Source organism: Pelophylax lessonae (assembly GCF_965119305.1).
Source record: "Pelophylax lessonae genome assembly, chromosome: 2".
NCBI lineage: Eukaryota > Metazoa > Chordata > Amphibia > Anura > Ranidae > Pelophylax > Pelophylax lessonae.
This window is the reverse complement of record NC_138769.1, coordinates 641,718,662-641,739,864: the sequence shown is the minus strand read 5'-3', so window position 1 is coordinate 641,739,864 and position 21,203 is coordinate 641,718,662. Positions and strand designations below refer to the sequence as shown.

Genomic DNA, 21,203 nt, shown 5'->3' with positions numbered 1-21,203 from the left:
GCGAGGAGTTGGGGGGGGGGGTACCCCAGAGGAGGAGGAGGTTCGGGGCTACTCTGTTCCCATGAGTAAGCTCTGGTGGGCAGAGTGAAACGCATTGGGGGCTTGACTTGGCAGGGGTTTAGACTGAGACTGCCATTCCCTATCATACAGCAGATCTTGACTTAAAGTGCGGCTCCGAGGACACTTAGTCACTCTCTACTATTGCTTGGAGCATAGACAAGCTCCCTTCCTGGCCAGCACACAGCGGTGGGCACAGGACTTCCTTCCCATACAGCCTGAGCGGCTCACACACATATCCTTGATTGCATAGAGCACTTTAAAGACAAGTATTAGAAAAAGTAATATTTCTCTAGGGGGTGAGAGTGGAACACTGGGGGTGGGAGCTGTGAGCCTGAAATTAAAAAGAACTCCAGGAAAAAACGTTAAAAAAATAATAAAATCTACGTGGTACAAATGGGTAAATCTCAGGAGGTAAATGTTACCTACCTGTTATTTACAGTTTATACTTTCATTGAGCACCAGAGGTATAGCTCATATCCTTCCAGCTATCTGACAGGTGGCATTCACAGAACGCTTTGTAATTTTTTAATGGGTTTATAGAATACAAAGTGTTGTGTGATTGGAGAAGAGGAGGGGGGGGGGACATAGTTTGGTTTGTGTGTTGGAGAACCGCAAGTCTGCTGTCATAGTGGCAGCAAACAACAGGACAACTGCTGTGTAGGAGAGCTACATCTCTTCTATTGGAGCTGTGGAAATATAGCAAAATCTCAGGCGAAAAACGCCTCCTGGTCGCCTGACAGGTCGCCTTCCACAGAGAAGCTGCGTGCTTCCGTTCTAGTAGGAGCGACACAAGTCGCTCCGACTTAGAAAAAGGGTCCGGAGCTTCTTTGGGGCGACCCGGAGCGACCTGCATTGACTTCAATGTTATGAAGTCCATGCCGGCCGATCCGAGGTCGCGGTGAAAGCAGCGCGCCGTGACCTGTGAGGTCGCCCCGGGAGGTCGCGTCGCCCCAGTGTGAACGGGGCCTTAAAGTGAGGGAAGCCCGGTGTGTCACCGGAGTCTCCAGAAATAGTTTCCCCATTGAATAGTTTCCCCTTTCAATGATAATGGTAAACAGTACAAATAGAGAGGGTGAACCCCCTATTGGGGGCACAGACAGCAATACAAACTGACAGGTGTTCTAATCCATCTCCACTCTATCCAAAACTAAAAAAAAAAAAAACTTTTGCTTTTAGTTATACTTTACCAGTTAACTATTTTACCTGTTATAGATCTGTTTCTTAATCAATACCAGTATTGTATACAGAAGAGGAAAACATTTCCATCTGTTAGTGATGTTCGGTGTGCTCAGTGTGTGTAATTTTCCAGATCACTCATACCTATGTCTCCATGGATAGGGTGGAGTCCTGTTTGTTCTATATTTGAAGCACGGCCATGTAACAGATTCCGAGTACCGGTTAATAATTAATCACGTCCTCTGCAGTTAAAAAGAATGTAACTCTCCAGATACAGTATATGGTGATAGTGATGAGCTGGAATAGGAGTACTCGGTATTAAACTAAGGCCGCCCAAAGACAGAAACTACTTTCGATTAATCAATGGGCAGGTTATTGATCAACTACAGTACAAACAGCCTGTTGGGTTTTTCTCGTGTGATCACTGCCAGCGGCTATGGCTGCCACCGGTGATCATTGTATTCCACTGGCAGAATACAATAGTGCAGTGGGAGGTATTCAATGCAGTGTTATTAGAGGAATCAAGCAGTTTTATTTCATTCAGCCATTAGTTGAAGAAAAGAAAATAGCATAATCTATGGCTTGCTTAAAAGTGGAATAATTTATTGCAGTGTCCTCCTTTAGTGTTTAAACTGTCATTAAATCCATATTATCAACTACACATGGATCATCTTTAAAGCTGAACTCCAGCTTTTGATATACTGTACTTTACATAGTTGGTGTGGGCCAGCTTGGCCCAAATGAACCATGTCCCTCGCTAACATGTGAAGCCGCTGGATGTGTGGTGTAAACTGTATGTAGCTGAAGCTCCATACAGCATACCGCACTCTGTTCTAGGTTGGAGCCAAGACTTTCTGTCTCATACCTGAAACACAGTAGAGTGTATCTGATCAGCGCTCAGCCATTCAGAGAAAGCAAAGCTTCCTCTGATTGGCTGAGTCAGAGGTTATGACATCATCAGCCCACCTCTCTGACTTAGCCACTCAGAGGAAGCTTTGTATTCATTGCTAGAATACATTGCTTTCCTTGAATGGCTAAGCGCCGATCAGATAGACTCTACTGTGTTCCAGGTATGAGACAGGAAGGTCTCGTCTCAAACCCGGAACACATCGGTGTAGCCTCAGCTACATAAAGTTTATACTGCACATCCAGCTACATACAGCCTCAGCTACATACAGTTTATACTTCACATCCAGCTACATACAGCCTCAGCTACATACAGTTTATACCGCACATCCAGCTACATACAGCCTCAGCTACATACAGTTTATACTGCACATCCAGCTACATACAGCCTCAGCTAATTACAGGTTATACTGCACATCCAGCTACATACAACCTCAGCTAATTACAGGTTATACTCAGGGGCGTAACTACAGGGGTTGCAGGGGTTGCAATCGCTACCGGGCCCCATGCTCCAGGGGGCCCGGTAGCAAACCAGTGGGTGAACTTCCAGGATCGCAAAGGTCACACTTGCGACCAGACCCTGGCATTGCACCACTGTGGGGAGGCCCCAAGATTGCAGGAAGGGGGCCCACAAGATTGCAGGAAGGGGGCCCACTGCAGAACCTGCTGTGGGACCGTAATAAAAGGCCATGCAACGAGTGTAAAGAGCCCCAGGATTAGTGGGAAGAGCCCTGGGCTTGAAGGTAAGGGCCCCGGCCAGGGGTCTGGGGGGCCCTTCATGGTTTCTTGCATCAGGGCCCTGAAGGTTCTAGTTACGCCTCTGGTTATACTGCACATCCAGCTACATACAACCTCAGCTACATACAGTTTATACTGCACATCCAGCTACATACAGCCTCAGCTACATACAGATTATACCACACATCCAGCTACATACAGCCTCAGCTACATACAGTTTATACTGCACATCCAGCTACATACAGCCTCAGCTACATACAGTTTATACTGCACATCCAGCTACATACAGCCTCAGCTACATACAGTTTATACTGCACATCCAGCTACATACAGCCTCAGCTACATACAGTTTATACCGCACATCCAGCTACATACAGCCTCAGCTACATACAGGTTATACTGCACATCCAGCTACATACAGCCTCAGCTACATACAGTTTATACTGCACATCCAGCTACATACAGCCTCAGCTACATACAGTTTATACCGCACATCCAGCTACATACAGCCTCAGCTACATACAGTTTATACTGCACATCCAGCTACATACAGCCTCAGCTACATACAGGTTATACCGCACATCCAGCTACATACAGCCTCAGCTACATACAGTTTATACTGCACATCCAGCTACATACAGCCTCAGCTACATACAGTTTATACCGCACATCCAGCTACATACAGCCTCAGCTAATTACAGGTTATACTGCACATCCAGCTACATACAACCTCAGCTACATACAGTTTATACTGCACATCCAGCTACATACAGCCTCAGCTAATTACAGTTTATACTGCACATCCAGCTACATACAACCTCAGCTACATACAGTTTATACCGCACATCCAGCTACATACAGCCTCAGCTACATACAGGTTATACTTAACATCCAGCTACATACAACCTCAGCTACATACAGTTTATACCGCACATCCAGCAACATACGGCCTCAGCTACATACAGTTTATACCGCACATCCAGCTACATACAGCCTCAGCTACATACAGTTTATACTGCACATCCAGCTACATACAGCCTCAGCTACATACAGTTTATACTGCACATCCAGCTACATACAGCCTCAGCTACATACAGTTTATACCGCACATCCAGCTACATACAGCCTCAGCTACATACAGGTTATACTGCACATCCAGCTACATACAGCCTCAGCTACATACAGTTTATACTTCACATCCAGCTACATACAGCCTCAGCTACATACAGTTTATACTTCACATCCAGCTACATACAGCCTCAGCTACATACAGTTTATACTGCACATCCAGCTACATACAGCCTCAGCTACATACAGTTTATACTGCACATCCAGCTACATACAGCCTCAGCTACATACAGTTTATACCGCACATCCAGCTACATACAGCCTCAGCTACATACAGGTTATACTGCACATCCAGCTACATACAGCCTCAGCTACATACAGTTTATACTTCACATCCAGCTACATACAGCCTCAGCTACATACAGTTTATACCGCACATCCAGTGGCCTCACATGTTAGTGAGGGACATAGTTCGTTTGGACCCAAGCTGGCCCAAACAAACTATGTAAAGTATATCAAAAGTTGGAGTTCAGCTTTAAATCCAAAAATTTACTTTATAGCACATAAGTGCCCAAAATACAGTTTTGTCTCTTTTACATACTCCAGTCATGGGATATCTGTAACTTGCTCTCCACCGCACAGTGCAATGTAGGGAAGGAGCAAGCAGGAACCCCCTGACAAAGCCGGCTGGGCTGATTGGCTAGCAGCCCGTCTGTAAGTAGACACAAAGATCACGCGGGACAGAGAGGAGGGGGAAAAGGAGGACATGCCATTCAATGTGCTGGAGCCACCCCTCAAGTGATAAAAGAGTCATGTGAGGAATAAATGAATGTCTGTTCACACCCGCAGGCCATAGCCGGGAATAGACCATCCAATCAGGTCCACCTGAAAACTGACATGGGGACCTGATCAGAACAGTCCTATAAAAGGGGCCTAAAGCTGGGCACACACACATACTTTTCTATCAGTGTCTATCAGTAAAATCCTGTCTGTATTTCTAGTCTGTACTTATGAGATGTGTTCTTGGAATGTATGCTGATTACGTTGTTTCTGTACTTTTTACTGTTTACATATGTAAGCGGCTGTGTCTGTTGATGTTCTAGTCTCTGATCGTGTGATCCATTACCACTTTCCTCTTATTCATCTGGAGTTTATAATGGTTTGCTTGTAAGAAGAAGTTTTTCCGCAACTGACCAAAATGTAAATTTAAGTCATGGTAGCTGTGATGTCATTGTGCCCCCACACTGCACAATTATTTCAGATTTGGCAGTTTTTACTATTTAATATTAGCAAATATGTTTTCCTACTGAAAGTCAATATCCAATCAGCAAAGTGTGTAGATTTAGTGACCAGGAAGTTAGATGTGATGTATCAATGTATGTGGTTACCTAAACCCCTCTATTAAATTCCAACACCAGGCAGAAATGAAATGTAAATAGTAAATTGTATATTAGTTACCTTCCTCCTCAGTCTTGACTCCAAACACCTCTTTGTAAGCCACCCCACAATGTAATGGATCAAAGTTACAGTTTCTTCTATGAGCCAAGCTAACTTCCTGTGCTGGGGACCAGACAATTTTCCCTGTCCGTTATCTTCTTGGGCACTGGTCTCCTCTCCGCCCCTCTGGGCTTTTTGATACAATAAATACATGCTCTTAGCCATTTAGGACAAGCCTAGTTTGCCTTTCTTTAACCGCTTGGTTACCCCACAATTAGGTGGTACCTTTAATAATGTTGCCTCTAAGAGAAGACCCACCCACTGGAAGTGTAGCCTCCAACAATAGGAGATGTCTGCAGGCAGTGATTTGGACACCCTAAGAAGGACCCCAGAAACTGAAAAGAGAAGGATTGTCTCGTGGCCGAGGGTTCAGGTAAGTAAAATGGGCATTTGCACAGTTTTTTTTTTTATACTAACGGTTAGGTCTTATGCACGCAGGACGTTTGCCCAGCTCATCTGAACGTCTTTTCTCCTGGCAGGAGAAAGCAGTATAAAAACCATGCGTGAAGCCATTTAGACACATCAGAAGCTGGGGTGTTTATTTATTCCACTGGCCCGAATATGAATTTATTCTGTCCATTGAAATGAAGGAATGCTCAAATGCTAAACACGCATAGCGTTTAGGCACATTGGGCGTAATTCTGCCAAAACGCTCCTCTCCTGAACGCAAAAGTAATATTTTTTTTTTTTCTGCCTCTAAACGCCTGTAAATGCCTATGTGCCTACTAAAGGGAAATAGACTGTGCATTTCGCAAAGTGCAATTGCACCAGAGCTTAGTAAATGAAATAAAGCTTTACTTTGCAAAGAATACCCAATCACATGCAAGGAAAATAAAAAAAATGGCATTTTGCTTGAATATGATTGGATGATTTAAGTCAGCATAATTTATGCTCATTTACTAAGCTGTGGAGCAACTGCATTTGCAGAGTGCATCTGCACTTTGCAAAGTGCACAGTCTATTTGCCTTTAGTAAATCAACCCCAAATGCTAACAAGGGGGTTATTAGAGGCAGAAAAAAAGGTCAAACGCCCTTACAAGCGACATTTTGTTGCCCAGTGTACATGAGGCCTTAGTTAGTGGTTAGAGGGGAGTTGCTAATATCTGGAGTTGGGCATTGAGCTCCCATGTATTTCAGAAAGTTCATCTGTTTTTTTTTTTTTTGACATAAGCTTGCATATCTAAAAATGTCGAAACAGATCTTGTAAAAAATGTAAATTGTAACAATTTAATCCACATTGTTCATTAGTCATGGTAAAGTAATCAAATGTTATTAAAACTTGGTTCACACTACTGCAATGCAATTTTGATTCGATTTTTTTAGTGTGATTATGTCGTGTGACTTTGATGCAACTTTGGATGTGGTTAGCATCAGTGTTGGGGGTAACGAGTTACAAAGTAACGGATTACAGTAACTACATTACTTTTTTTGGTAACTAAGTAAAGTAACTAGTTACAATACTAATATTGGTAACTACACTACTTTACTAGACTATAGGAACGCGCTTTCCTGCGTTACACAAGCCGTGCGATACAATCGTTATTTAGAAGAATAGAGAGGGATGAAGTTTATGACTTTTTGTTGCACTTTATGTTTTATTCGGTTTTTTCAGGTTTTGTTCTCATGTTTCCCAAAGCCTGTGTTTATACAATAAACTCTATGCAGAAAGAGTGTCATGGATCTTCTTCTACACGGGCAATTAAGAAAGAGGAAAGTAAAGTAATAAGTAGTGAAGTTACTTTTCAAATGCAGTAACTAGTAAAGTAATCTCATTACAATTTACAGAAGTAACTAGTAACTAGTAACTAGTTAAATTTTTTGAGTAACTACCCCAACACTGGTTAGCATATTCTATGGAGCCAAATCGCACTGAAATCAGACCAAAGTAGCACAGAAACCCTTTCTAAAATCGCACTGCACCGAGTCACATTGTGAAAAATATTGTTATTTTTTCAAAATTGTTGCTCTTTTTTTGTTTATAGCGCAAAAAATAAAAATCACACAGGTGATCAAATACCCCCAAAAGAAAGCTCTATTTGTGAAAAAAAAAAAGATGTCAATTTTGTTTGGGTACCACGTCGCACGACCGCGCAATTGTCCTTTAAAATCACGCAGTGCCGAATCCAAAAATAGGGCCTGGTCTTTGAGCAGTCAAATCCTCCGGGGCTAAAGTGGTTAATTACCTTCAGTTTTGTTATCTGGATTATTTTTTCATTTAATGAAGCCATAATGCCACTTTCTAAAAGTTGTGCTATTAGGAACTACCTGAATCTGCAGCATGTTTCAGTAAAGATACCGAAACTGATAGGAGACCTTTTAAATGGACATAGCACCAGAAAAGTGGCACAAATGCTTTATTGAATTCCCCCCAATGCATCTTATCTCTTAGAGACTCTATACTTTTAGCCGACACATGCCTGATTTTTTGTGTGGTCGTGCCTACTTACCATGTTATAATAGAGCAGATCTGAATGATCAGCTTCAAAAATGCCGAATAGAAGCACTTGAAAAAGGTCATAGCACTCTGTGGTATTATTAGTATGGTGTTCTTTTGTGAAAAAGATAGAACAGATATTACTAACTCTCCATGTAATCGTTTGCTAACAAACTTGCCATCAACAAAAGCAACCTTGGGCTTGGAGCGCCTCCATGACCTACTATGTCATAATGACATTTTTATATGATTCCAGTTATATACAGTTCAGGCTTTCAGGGCTGAGACGCGGTCTTTACACAGTGGAAAGAATGAGAAGAGGGAGCACAAGCCTCAGTGGAAAATCAAAAGCAAATACCAGAATTTGTCCCTATTGTATATTTTAATTAGTGGTTAGAGAATTGAAAGTCCAACAGTAGATTCCCCTTGCAGGATGATATCCATCTAAGGCCAGCTATACCCATGGGCATAAGAGACTGGGAATGCGTTTGGTTGGGCAATAAATAATTGCTCCTTAGCATGCCTGCTACTCTATATCTTCAATGCTGGTACTTCCAGTGCCGGGACAAAGTCATCCAGTGCCCAGGGCAAGGATGCCAAACTGTGCCCCCCTTCCCTTAGGGTTAGGGTCATGTGCACCCCCATCCCTAAAATAAACAATTGCTCCCAGTATAACCGCCCCTCCTGCCCACCCCTTGCCCCGGCCCTGGGTACTTCAAACATTCATCATTAAAAGTGAGATTCCAGCTTTTTCGAGAAAAAAAAGGTCTGTTCAGGTGATTTATTTTCATTCCACAGATTGTAGCAAATTGCAGACATGCTGCATTTTATAGCAGTTCACTGTACAGGACCATGTCACTATACAGCACCGCATCATGCTGCTGTACAGTGACATGAAGTGTACTTTTGTACGCTTCAAATAAAGTTCAGTGAAAAAAAAAAAAAAAAGGAGATGTGTAATTAGCTGAATCTTGCACCACACTGCCCCCTACTGCTGCCAAAGAAAAAACCTCTGCAATTAATCTCTCCAACAGCTGTCCGTTGTGTGAGAATTAGCCCTTAACCGCTTAAGCCCCGGAAGATTTTACCCCCTTCCTGACCAGGGCCTATTTTGCGATTCGACACTGCGAGACTTTAACGGACAATTACGCGGTCGTGCGACGCTGTACCTAAACGAATTTGACGTCCTTTTTTTCCCACAAACAGAGCTTTCTTTTGGTAGTATTTGATCACCTGTGCGATTTTTTGATCATGCGCTATAAACAAAAAAAGAGCGTCAATTTTGCAAAAATAGCAATATTTTTCACATTTTTTTATATGAAATTCCCAAAAAAAAATGTAAAAATCAAAATTTTTTAACATTTTCAGCCAATTTGTTTTCTGCTACCTATGTTTGGTAAAAAAAATCGCAAAAAGCGTATTTTGTTTGGTTTGCGCAAAAGTTATCGCGTTCACTAACAAAGGGAAAGATTTTAGTCATTTTTGTTTTTTTTTTAACGCGTAATGGCGGCGATCTGCGTTTTTTTTTTGCGGTACTGCGACATTGCGGCGGACAGATCGGACCCTTGACTGACATTTTTGACACTTTTGGGGTTACCAGTGACATTACTGCAGTAATCAGTGCTATACATATGCACTGTTACTGTAAAACTACACTGGCAGTGAAGGGGTTAACTTTTTTTGAGAGGGAGGGGTTATGTGTGTCCTAGGGGCGTGATTCTAACTGTGATTGGCTGTGGCTTGAGGTGTAGGAACAGTGATCAACGGTCCTACATAGTAGAACCGTATGATCACTATTCCTACACAGGGGAGAATGACAGGCGGCTTGTTTACATTAGCCGCCTGCCTTTCTCCCTCTGCACCGACGATCGCGCGGGAGCGCGCCTCTGGGGGCGCGTGCTTGCTCCCTAGACCCTCACCGGCTAGGGATGTAGATCAACGTCACTCTGCCTGTGAGGGGCTGACTGCCGACGTAAATAGTCGTGCGGCAGTCGGCAAGTGGTTAATGTAGATTTTTACCATGTTTTGTCCTTGAGAAACTGAACCTTGCCAGCACTTTTAATTTAATTTTCCAATAGCCACCTGATCAGCCTCAGTGTTTTATTAAGAAGAGCAGCAGCCTCCATTCTTGTATGCTTGCAGGAGTCTTCGATATTATTTCACCAAAAGTGAAACTCCTGTTGATGCCTAAAAAAATGTACTTTAAGAAGAGTGCAGACTTATGGGAAAAAAAAGTGAGCCAATCACGTGATCGGGAAATTACTTTTTTTGGGCATTCTGTGCACAGTGTGCAGATATTTTTCAGTTGCTATTTAGTGTTAGATAAGCATAGCTGGCTGCAGATGGAAATGGAAATTTCCTTTTTTTAATAACTCTTATATATTTTGTTTGACAAAAGCAGAGTCTTCATTTTAGATTAGAACTAAAGGCAAAAGATTTTCATTTTGTAAATAATAAGGAAGATTTATAACCCCGCCCATTTTTTTGCCATCTGTGTCTCATTGGGGTAGATTTCCCTTTACTTCCTGTCTCATAGCCAAAACAGGAAGTGAGAGGAAATGTCTGCAAAGTAAGGGAATCCCTGGTTACTATTATTATTATACAGGATTTTATATAGCGCCAACAGTTTGCGTAGCGCTTTACAATGTGAGGGAAGACAATACAGTTACAATACAATTCAATACAGGAGGAATTAGAGGGCTCTGCTTGTTAGAGCTTACATCAACAGGGTCACCAGAACTGGCGTCCCCATTGGAATTTTTCCCCCTTGTGCTTTTTCCAGTGACAAGCCAAAATGTGTGATCTTTTTTCTTTTTCATTCTTGGCGATAATGGTAAACAGGACAAATATAGAGGGTGAATCTCCATAATGGGGGCACAGACAGCGATTAGGTGACAGCTGACAGGTGTTCTAATCCCTCTCCACTCTATCAAAAACTAAAAAAAAATATATATATTTTTGTTTAATTTAAAATGATTGCAGAAGACTGCTGAAAACGACTCTCCCCTCTGTCCACCTATCAGATGTTCCTTGTCACCATATGTGAATGTGGCAGAGTCTGAGGGTTAAAATTCCACTATACAGGGGATTACAGAAGACAAGACCACGCCATCATACAGTGGGTCGAAGAAATCTTCAAGGGGTCACATTTTATCTATTTAGGGCCGCACCTATTTAATTTCAGAGAAAATTATAGCATTTTGGTAATAAACGTTATAGTCAAAATTGCAACTTACATGTTCTACCAGACCAAGGAGCCACAAATCATCTTTTATTTTACTTTCTTTTTTTATTGAAGTTATATATCAGAAAATAATAAAGTCCAAAAAAATGAGAATAAGGTAGCATATGCTTTAGAAAAACAATACACGATGGATAAGAATGTTCAAAGGCGATTTCTATTTTCCAGGCTGGGCTTGTTCCAAAATAAATCATTTTGAAGTATTGTATTGCACAATTAGATAAGGGAGTGTAGGTTTTCTAAACTGAAGGAAGCTGAAAACCAACAAGGGCCGCAAAGAAAAAACAGCATGTGGCAAAGTAACAGTTTTACATGACTAAGCGGCGCCCCAGTTTACACTTGTCATGTGCCTTGAGAGTTCAAAGTCACATGACAAGTTGCGCCCTATTAACTGCAATGGAACCGTTCTAATTGGTGTGACTCAAGCCACTCCGACCTAAAGTGATTGTAAAGTCTAATTTAAAAAAAAAAAAAATAATAATAACAAACGCGTTAGGGCTCTTTCACACGGTCCGCCTCCGTAGGCGGATCCGTGCTGCTCAGCGGGGATCGATCCGCGATCCCCGCTGAGCCGGCGGATGACAGCTCCGTCTCCGCTTGCAGTGCGGAGAGGGAGGTGTCACAGCCCCCGCTGCTCTCTATGGGGGATCGGATGAGAGCGGACCGCCTGTCCGCTCTCATCCGATCTGATCCGATACATGAACGGATGGAAAAATAGGGTTTCCATCCATCCAGATTTCACAGATATGATTGGATACGGATGGCAGCGGGTGTCAGCGGAGGTGTCTCCGCTGACATCCGCTGCCCCATAGAGCTGCATGGAGGATCCGATCAGATCCGCCTAAAAAAACTGACAGGCGGATCTGATCGGATCACCTGTGTGAAAGAGCCCTTATACTTACCTGCTCTGTGCAGTTGGTTTTTCACAGAGTGGCCTGGATCCTCCTCTTCTCAGGTCCCTCTTCTGCGCTCCTGGCCCCTCCCCCTGTTGAGTGCCCCCACAGCAAGCAGCTTGCTATGGGGGCACCCAAGCCAAGTCACAGCTCCCTGTGTCCATTCAGACACGGAGCAGTGACCTGGCCCCGCCCCCATCTCCTGATTGGCTGACTGACTTTGATTGACAGCAGCAGGAGCCAATCGCACCGCGCTGCTGTCTCAGCCAATGAGAAGGGGAGTGCCAGGCAGCTTAGACACTCCTGCAACATCGCTGGATAAAGATGGGGCTCAGGTAAGTATTAGGGGAACTGAGGGGGGCTGCTACACACAGAAGGTTTTTTTCACTTAATGCATAGAAAAGGTTCCTGCACTACTTTTGGTGTCACTTCAATACGACTTGCATTGACTTCTGTTAAAGGAGTTGTATGCAAGCCATGATAAAGTCACGCAGGGATGTGGGATTCAATGTCACGGCGGTGTGAACCCAGGTTATTCTAGGGAGATGCTGCTCCTTACACTGGTTGCATTTAAAAATACATTTCATTTTATTTGATAAAAATGTAACTATACTAAACAGTGGGGTTGATTTAGTAAAACTGAAGTATGCAAAATCTGGTGCAGCTCTGCATAGAAACCAATCAGCTTTCAGGTTGTTTGGTCAAAGCCTAATTGAGCAAGCTGAAGTTAGAAGCTGATTGGCTACCATGCAGAGCTGCACCAGAATTTGCACTCTCTAGTTTTAGTAAATCATCCCCAGTGTTTCTATATCGTCCTTGAATTCATATTTAATTACAGCATGTTTTTTTTTTCCCATCAAGTCTCTGCTAATAGCAGCAACAATTTGTATGAGGGTGCGTTTATAGCAGCCATTCTGCACCAGAATGCAATTGAAAGGCTGCTATGGGTTCCTTGAGCAGTAGAAGATTGACGTCCAACCTGATGGAGCCTGCATAGTTCCAGGGTCAACTTTACTTGGCACAGCCATTGGCATGACAATAATTCTCTATTTAGCTGTCTGAAAGGATGGCATTCTTCCAACTGACCACTAATGTAGGGCATTTGCCCCAGTGACCCCCTATGAAATAATGCATTCTTTCCACAGACCACCAACCACCATTTAAGGGGATTCTTCATCTCTCTGAGCATAGATATGAGAGGAAGTCATTCTCACTGGCCATAATGTAAGGGGGGGCTTCTCTCTCTGACTATTCATTTTAGGGGACACCTTTTCCACTGTTCATCAATAAAAGGGGAACTGTCACTGAACACTAATGTAAAAAGGTATTTTTCCAATGACTACCAATGTAAAGGAGTCTGACTTTCTAGATATTATTTTTTATTTTCATTTTGTGATTATTACTAAAAATGATTTTATCATGTAGATCAAAAATGATTTACAATGAAAAATGTTAAAAATGTTCCACCTTGGTTGTCATATACTCTGGGTATGCCAGTTATTTTATGTTCTATCTATAAATTACTATACTTTAAATTATACTATACTATACACTACTATCTATAAATTACTGATTTTGCTAATATACTGGGAGCTGTAGATATAAATTTAGCAGGGGTTCCAAGAGTCCTGAAAATTTTTGTATAGGCCTATTATGGCACTTTTTCACTGCAAGTACCGGCTCGGCTCTACTCGGCCCTGCTTGGCCCGGTTTGCTTTTCCACTGCTGGTACCGCATGGTACGGTGTTGGAACGGTTCAGTACGGTACGGTATGGTTTGCTTTTCCACTAAAGTAGTACTAAAGTTAAGTGGGTGGGTGGGATTCTCTGACCAATCAGTGGCTAGTAGTGACTGCATGCAAAGGATTGTGGGATATGGTACCAATTATGGTACCTGTTGGAACCACAATTGAGTAGGTACTGTTTTTTCAGAGCCGTACCGTGTCGTACAGTTCGGTTCCATGCAGTGGAAATGCACCACCGTACCGTACCGAACCGTTCCGACACTATACCATGCGGTACCAGCAGTGGAAAAGCACAAAAGCGTGCCGAACCGTTCGGTTCCATGCAGTGGATAAGCGCCATAAGTGGTAAAAGGATTGGAAAGGCTGGTTTAGGCACAAGGAAGCCTTTTATTTTTTATTTATTTTTTATAAAAGAAGACATTCTGATCTTCCCATTTCTACATCGGAAATAACAATTCGGAACATCTTTGCCTATTTAAAAAGATGTTTGGGACAGTTTATCTTCCCATTGTTGTCATATATCAAAATACTGTAGGTAAAAGTAATCCCGGAATAACACTTATTCCTAGACAACTGGGGGAGATTTACTAAAGGCAAATAGACTGTGCACTTTGCAAAGTGGAATTGCACACTGAAAGAGAAGTTGCTCCAGAGCTTAGTAAATGAGCAGGAGCTCTGCTGACTTCCATCATCCAATTGCACGCAAGCAAAAATTCTGTTTTTTTAATTTTCCTTGCATGTGATTGGGTATTCTTTGCAAAGTGAAGCTTTACCTCATTTACTAAGCTCTGGAGCACCTGTACTTGGCAAAGTGCACAGTCTATTTGCGTTTAGTAAATCAACCCTTTGCACTCTGCAATGACTCCTTTCATACAAGAGCTGACTCCTGAATTATGCTACATAATGAGAATTGAGTACTGATGCTGAGGCTGAGCTGCTGCAACTACTTCTCCCAGCAGAAGCAGATCACTGCTATAGTGATCTATTACTGGCTGATTGCCAGAAAAAATATATACTTTTGCATTTGACAAACTACACCAGTACGCAGTAAACACAAGTACAGTACAAGCAATTTCAAGTGTATAGTCGTGTACAACATATTCTATCAACACAGTTGTATGGACAGAATTAACACCAGATAGAGCTCATGGGCACAGAAAACACAGGCGTTTTTTATGCTGTATGCCCATATGCCTTTTTTTCTTTTGTGTGTATGACCCCAAAAACAAAAAACTTTTTTTTTTTTTATTAAGTGGGGAAGGGTTAGAATCAGGTTTCATGTTGTCTTTGCTCCCACTGGGGAGATTCATCCCCTTTATTAGTCTAGGTGACTATTGTCGCTGAGACTTTAAGCAGACATTCAGTGCCAAATGGTAAGTCTAAATGTTTGCACACTCCATGTTCCCCAACATAAATAGCATTCAAAAGTCATTTCTAAACTTACAGACCGCCATGGAAAAATATTCCCTCCACCGCAGCCTCCTGGGATACTTCTACGCTTGAAATCCTGCACACTTGCAATGGACTGGAGTGCATTCTAATGCTATGTGGAGCTCAAAAATGGCAAAAATGACATCACCTGTGCCTCAATGGAGTATTTTATTTTCTGGGCGATCTGTTGTTTTTTTTATTTACAAATGTAAATCCATGATATTTCCTCCTCCACGTGTCTCCTGCTTTTTCAAATTCAACGGCTCAACTACCAACCCATCCCCTTATGCCAAGGTCCTAGGTGTAATCCTGAACTATCCTTTCGACCCCTCGTCCAATCGCTGTACAAATCTTGCCACCTCAACCACCATAACATCTCCAAGATATGCCCCTTCCTAACCAATGACACCACAAAGCTTTCAATTCACTCCCTGGTCTTCTCTCCCCTCAACTACCTTTAAATAGCCCCCCCCCCCCCCTTCAGTCCATCATGAATGCTGCTGCCAGGCTTATCCACCTTACAAACGGCTTGGTTTCTGCTACCCCTCTCTGCCAATCCCTCCATTGGCTGCCACTCAACCAACAAATTAAATTCCAGATACTAACAATAACTTAGAAAACCATCCACAACCTGGCCCCAGTGCCATCACTAACCTGGTTGCAAAATATCAACCAAATCGTTCTCTTCGCTCCTCTCAAGACCTCCTGCTCTCTAGCTCCCTTGTCACCTCATCCCATACTCACCTCCAGGACTTCTCCCGAGCCTCTCTCATCCTCTGGAATGCTCTACCCCAATCTGTCCGACTATCTCCTACCCTTCTCCGCTTTTAGATCTCTGAAAACTCATCTCTTCAGAGAAGCCTATCTGGCCCCCACCTAACAACTGTACATTTATTTTCTCTATCAGCACATCCCCCATAGTTATTACCTCTTGTATCTTTTGACCCTCCCTCTTAGATTGTAAGTTCTAACAAGCAGGGCTCTCTGGTTCCTACTGTATTAATGTGTATTGTAGTTGTACTGTCTACCCTCAAGTTGTACAGCACTGCGAAAACTGTTGGCACTTTAATTTCCAAAACATTTTATTGAGGTAAAATGGAATGACATAACAAATGAACATCACTTTTATTATTATTATTATACAGGATTTATATAGCGCCAACAGTTTGCACAGCGCTTTACAATGTGGGGGAAGACAATACAGTTACAATACAATTCAAAACAGGAGGAACTAGAGGACCCTGCTCGTTAGAGCTTACAAAGACTTTTAGGCGGTACAAAGTGCATCAAAAAGAAAAACAAGGGAAACAGCAACAGTACGCACCGTGAATAGGGTTGAGTGAACAAACCAGGACACAATCATACAGTGAAGTACAGGAATGTACAAGATCATCCCAAGGCAGGCAGTGTAAACCGTTTAGTAAGGTGAGGACAATCTTGGTCCCCATACTCTTGGTGCAGGGCCGTGGGGATAACACGTAAACAAGAAACCGTTGCGACCTCCACCACGGTTGGGTGTGCAACGGATAACGCACCTTTAAGGGCAGTGATGGCTCCCCCCACATGTCCGGACACCCCCAGGGGGGAACATGCTGTATCCAGGCATAGGGGGCAACCATCAAAAGCGTGTAGGCTGTCTTGGGGTGGGCAAGTCCGAAGAAACCCACAGAAGGGGTCAGTGGAGGTAAATGTTCTAGCCCGTGGGCCCAGTCGGGTCTGCGGCTTAGGGGGAACAGGGGAGCATCCGGGTGAGGGGGGGGGGGAGGGCACTTTAATAATCCTGTATAATAATAATAATTTGTGTTGGGGTCCCTAGAGGGCTTGGACCTTCAGGTTGGCATGGACTTTAGAGTGAAAGAAACCTCAGTCACTATAATGGGTACATTCTCAAACTGGGCAGTGGCAATTTTCAAAGAGGGGATTTCCTTCACTTTGTAAAGATTTTGTCTTAGTTTCTGTGTGATCTACAGGCCAGTAAGTGAAGGGAAATCTTCCCAATGAGACAGATTTGACATTAAAAAACCTGACTGAGGTTTTATCTATTTCCTAGTCTACCCAAAAAGAAAAATAGCATATACATTTTCGTGCTGATCCTGTGTTAAGTTTTTTCCCATGTGCACAGTAATTCTAGTAGCATGTAAAAAACACACCAGCTAAATGGAAGATGGGGATTGGCTAAGTGTGTCATTTGCTCACTGCAGGAGGTCAATAGGAACAGTGTACAGCTCAATACATTCAGCATTGTTGGATGTCTGCAATGAAGCAGCATGCCAGCACAATCACGTAACGCAACATTTTTGTCTCCTATAACTTGGCTTTCTGCTTCTATATGAAGTTTGTGGACAGTTGAAGGAACCCTTCACTATGATTTTCTGTACAGCCGCAGGCTTCCTGAATGGTGAGTATGTTTTTTGCATGGCTTATCCACCGTACATCTAGGAGAGTCTTTGGCAATCTTTTAACGCTTTCTGTGCCAGTTAATACAGACTTCACATCTTAAGACTCTGCTCAATAAAAGGAGTGTAGTAAGTCAGATTCATTCAGGTGGTGGGATGTGTGTGGGATATCCTTTACATGTGTTCATTGTAATTTGTAGCTGCAGGCTATAATACAAGTCAATAGAAGAGTTGGCTTAAACATGATCCAAAAAGCTTTTGTAAAGAGGAAAAGGACGTGGTACTGTCAGGATTTTGTCAGGTGTCCTTTTAATGCGATGTGTGGTTAGCATAACCTATATTCATCTGCAGGATAGAATTCTTGTTTATGTAACTAATATATTCTATTTATAATACGGAATTTTGAATTCTTAATATCGCATTTGTTCTTTTGCAATCGTAGGGAGTGGTTTTGCAAGCGCTAACCTTTTTAGCGTTAACCTTCAGACCTACTTTTTGCCTTTTTTATGTAAATTTGAGTAACAATTATTATATTCTATACATTTAATTTAAGTTAATTTATATATTCTTAAATGCAAATTGTCTGCTAGCATTTGTTGTCAGATTGTTTGTGCCTGTAGGAATCTCATAGCTAGAAAGTTGCAACATATTGTGGAACTAAAAGTCTTAGCATGCCCTGTCCATAGCAATATTTCCATCTGTCATTGACAACACTGACACCTGCAGGCTCCAACATGATACTACATGTCTCCAGATTTCTATCATTGATTTTCTTTTTGTCACTACAGACACTGGAGTTGATTTACTAAAACTGGAGAGTGCAAAATCTGGTGCAGCTCTGCATGGTAGCAAATCACATTTAAACTTCAGCTTGTTCAATTAAGCTTTGACAGAAAAACAAAAAAAGAGAAGCTAATTGGTTTCTATGCTGAGCTGCACCAGATTTTGCACTCTCCAGTTATAGTAAATCAATCCCATTGACTACTAGGATGTACTATAATTCAATGGTGTTAATACTAAAACAAACTCATCTAATTGCCAGATAGATGCTTTTTAAAATAAATTTGTTAAAGTGTATTTAAAACCTTTTAGTTTTAGATAGCGTAGAGCAGGGGTCTCCAAACATTATAAACAAAGGGCCAGTTTACTGTCCTTCAAACTTTAGGGGGGCCAGACTGCTATCAGTGGGAGTAAACAATGCCCCATCATTGGTATTAGAGGGAGTAATAGTGCCCCATTGTTGGTATCAGTGAGAGATATACTGCAGTGTCACATTGTTGGTGTCAGTGAGAGGAGTAGTGCCCCATCGTTAGTGTCCATGGGAGGAATAGTGCCCTGTCGTTGGTGTCCATGGGAGGAATAGTGCCCCGTCATTGGTGTCCATGGGAGGAATAATGCCCCATCGTTGGTGTCTCTGGAAGGAATATTGCACCATCGTTGGTATCTGTGGGAGAACTAGTGCCCCATAGTTTGTGTCTGTGGGAGGAATAGTGCCCCAAAGTTGATGTCAGTGGGAGGAATAGTTCCCCATCGTGGGTGTCAGTGGGAGTAATAGTACCCTATCGTTGGTGTCAGTGGGAGAAATAGTGCCCCATTATTGTTATCAGTAGGAGGAATAGTGCCCCGTCGTTGGTGTCCATGGGAGGAATAGTGCCCAATCGTTGGTGTCTGTGGAAGGAATAGTGCACCATCGTTGGTATCTGTGGGAGAACTAGTGCCCCATAGTTGATGTCTGTGGGAGGAATAGTGCCCCATAGTTGGTGTCTGTGGGAGGAATAGTGCCCCAAAGTTGGTGTCAGTGGGAGGAATATTGCCCCATCGTGGGTGTCAGTGGGAGTAATAGTACCCCATCGTTGGTGTCAGTGGGAGAAATAGTACCCCAATATTGGTATTAGTGGGAGGAATAGTGCCCCATCATTGGTATCAGTGGGAAGAATAGTGTCCCCTTGTCCGTGTCAGTGGCAGGAACTATGCCCCACTGTTGCTAGGAATAATGCCTCAGGGGCCAGATAAAAGCATGTAAAGGGCCGCATCTGGACCCCAGGCCGCAGTTTGGAGACCAATGGCTAAGAGAAAGGATAGACCATATCCTAAGTTTTATTACTGTCTGTACTGTCTGTCCTAGGACCATTTTCTCCAAGACAGGAAGTGGAAGTTTTTACATTTTAGAGTTGTTATGACAGCAAGAGATGAGAGCAAATCTTCCAATGGGGACAATGTTTTGGGGTCAGCTGTCTAAAATGGGAATTGCCCTCACTTGGGAGATTTTCTCCTACTTTTTGCTCCACCTGCAAGACAGATATTGAAGAGAAAAATCCCCAGCAGTACAGAGGCAGAAAAAAATAACCTATTAGAGGTTTCAACACTTTCCTATTGTAACCAAAAAAAATGGGCTATACATACACTCTAACATAGCAAATGTCGTCATTATCATGTAGCAAATGTGAGCTGAATGGCTTCTGACTAAAGAGTACCTGTTAGCTTTGAGTTGCAGAATGTTTTACATAATGCTCAGTAGGTATGTTCTAAGAAAGACTGGGGTTGATTTATTAAAACTGGAGAGTACAAAATCTGGTGCAGCTTGTGCATGGTAGCCAGTCAGCTTCTAACTTCATCTTGTTCAATTAAGCTTTAACAAAAAAACCTGGAAGCTGATTGGTTCCTGTGTACAGCTGCACCAGATTTTGCTATCTCCAGTTTTAGTACATCAACCACACTGAGTATTGGTTTATTAAAAAATTTACATTTTATTCCAAACCATCATCAAAGTCAAAGTCAGCTCCGTTTTTTTTTTTTGGATGCTGGTTGCAAGAACACACTTGTTGGGTGGGTCACTATGATATTCAAGACCATACTCTGGACAACGCTGTCACACTACAAACACAATTGTATGGCAGTCTCATAATACATGAAGGGTCCTGTTGGCAAAGCTCAAAAGTCTGACATATGCGACACAAAGGGTCCAACAGGCTCAGATACATTGTCTGATTCCCGTGTTCCTCTTGTCTAGTAAAACCTGACTACTGAGCAGTAATTGGGGCACTATATGCAGTGCAGTATTTTGGCCTAGGCCGACAAGGCCCAGGCCTACGGCGGCCCTTTGCAGGGGGGCAGCAAAAAAGCCACCCCCCTCCACCTGAGACTCTATTGACCACTGGTTGCTAGAGCCGCCTCTCTCACCTCCCTCTCTCTCTCTCTCTCTCTCTCACTCATCCCCCTCTCTCTCTCTCTCTCTCTCTCTCACCCCCCTCTCTCTCTAACTCACTATCATCCCCCATCCTCTCTCACTCATCCCCCTCTCTCTAACTCACTCTCATCCCCCCTCCTCTCTCTCACTCATCCCCCTCTCTCTAACTCACTCTCATCCCCCCTCCTCTCTCACTCACCCCCCTCTCTCTCTCACCCCCCCTCTCTCTCTCACCCCCTCCCCTCTCTCTCTCACCCCCCTCCCCTCTCTCTCTCACCCCCCTCTCTCTCTCACTCATCCCCCTCTCTCTAACTCACTCTCATCCCCCCTCCTCTCTCTCACCCCCCTCTCTCTCTCACCCCCCTCTCTCTCTCACCCCTCTCTCTCTCACCTTCCCCCCCTCTCTCTCTTACTCTCATCCCCCCTCTTTCTC

General features: G+C 43.0%; 1 protein-coding gene across 4 annotated transcripts in view; it reads left to right on the top strand.

The window, feature by feature from the left end:
• The window catches only part of STARD13 (StAR related lipid transfer domain containing 13), a 497,221-nt gene that overhangs the window by 337,821 nt on the left and 138,197 nt on the right, over positions 1-21,203 (top strand). The window contains exon 1 of one of the 4 annotated variants that reach the window (XM_082246018.1): positions 17,449-17,585. The exons of the other annotated variants lie outside the window; for them this stretch is intronic. Coding sequence (XP_082102144.1) covers positions 17,552-17,585 — 34 coding nt within the window. The 5' untranslated portion in view covers positions 17,449-17,551. Of the gene's footprint in view, positions 1-17,448; positions 17,586-21,203 lie in introns of those variants that run through there. 4 annotated transcript variants of the gene reach the window in all.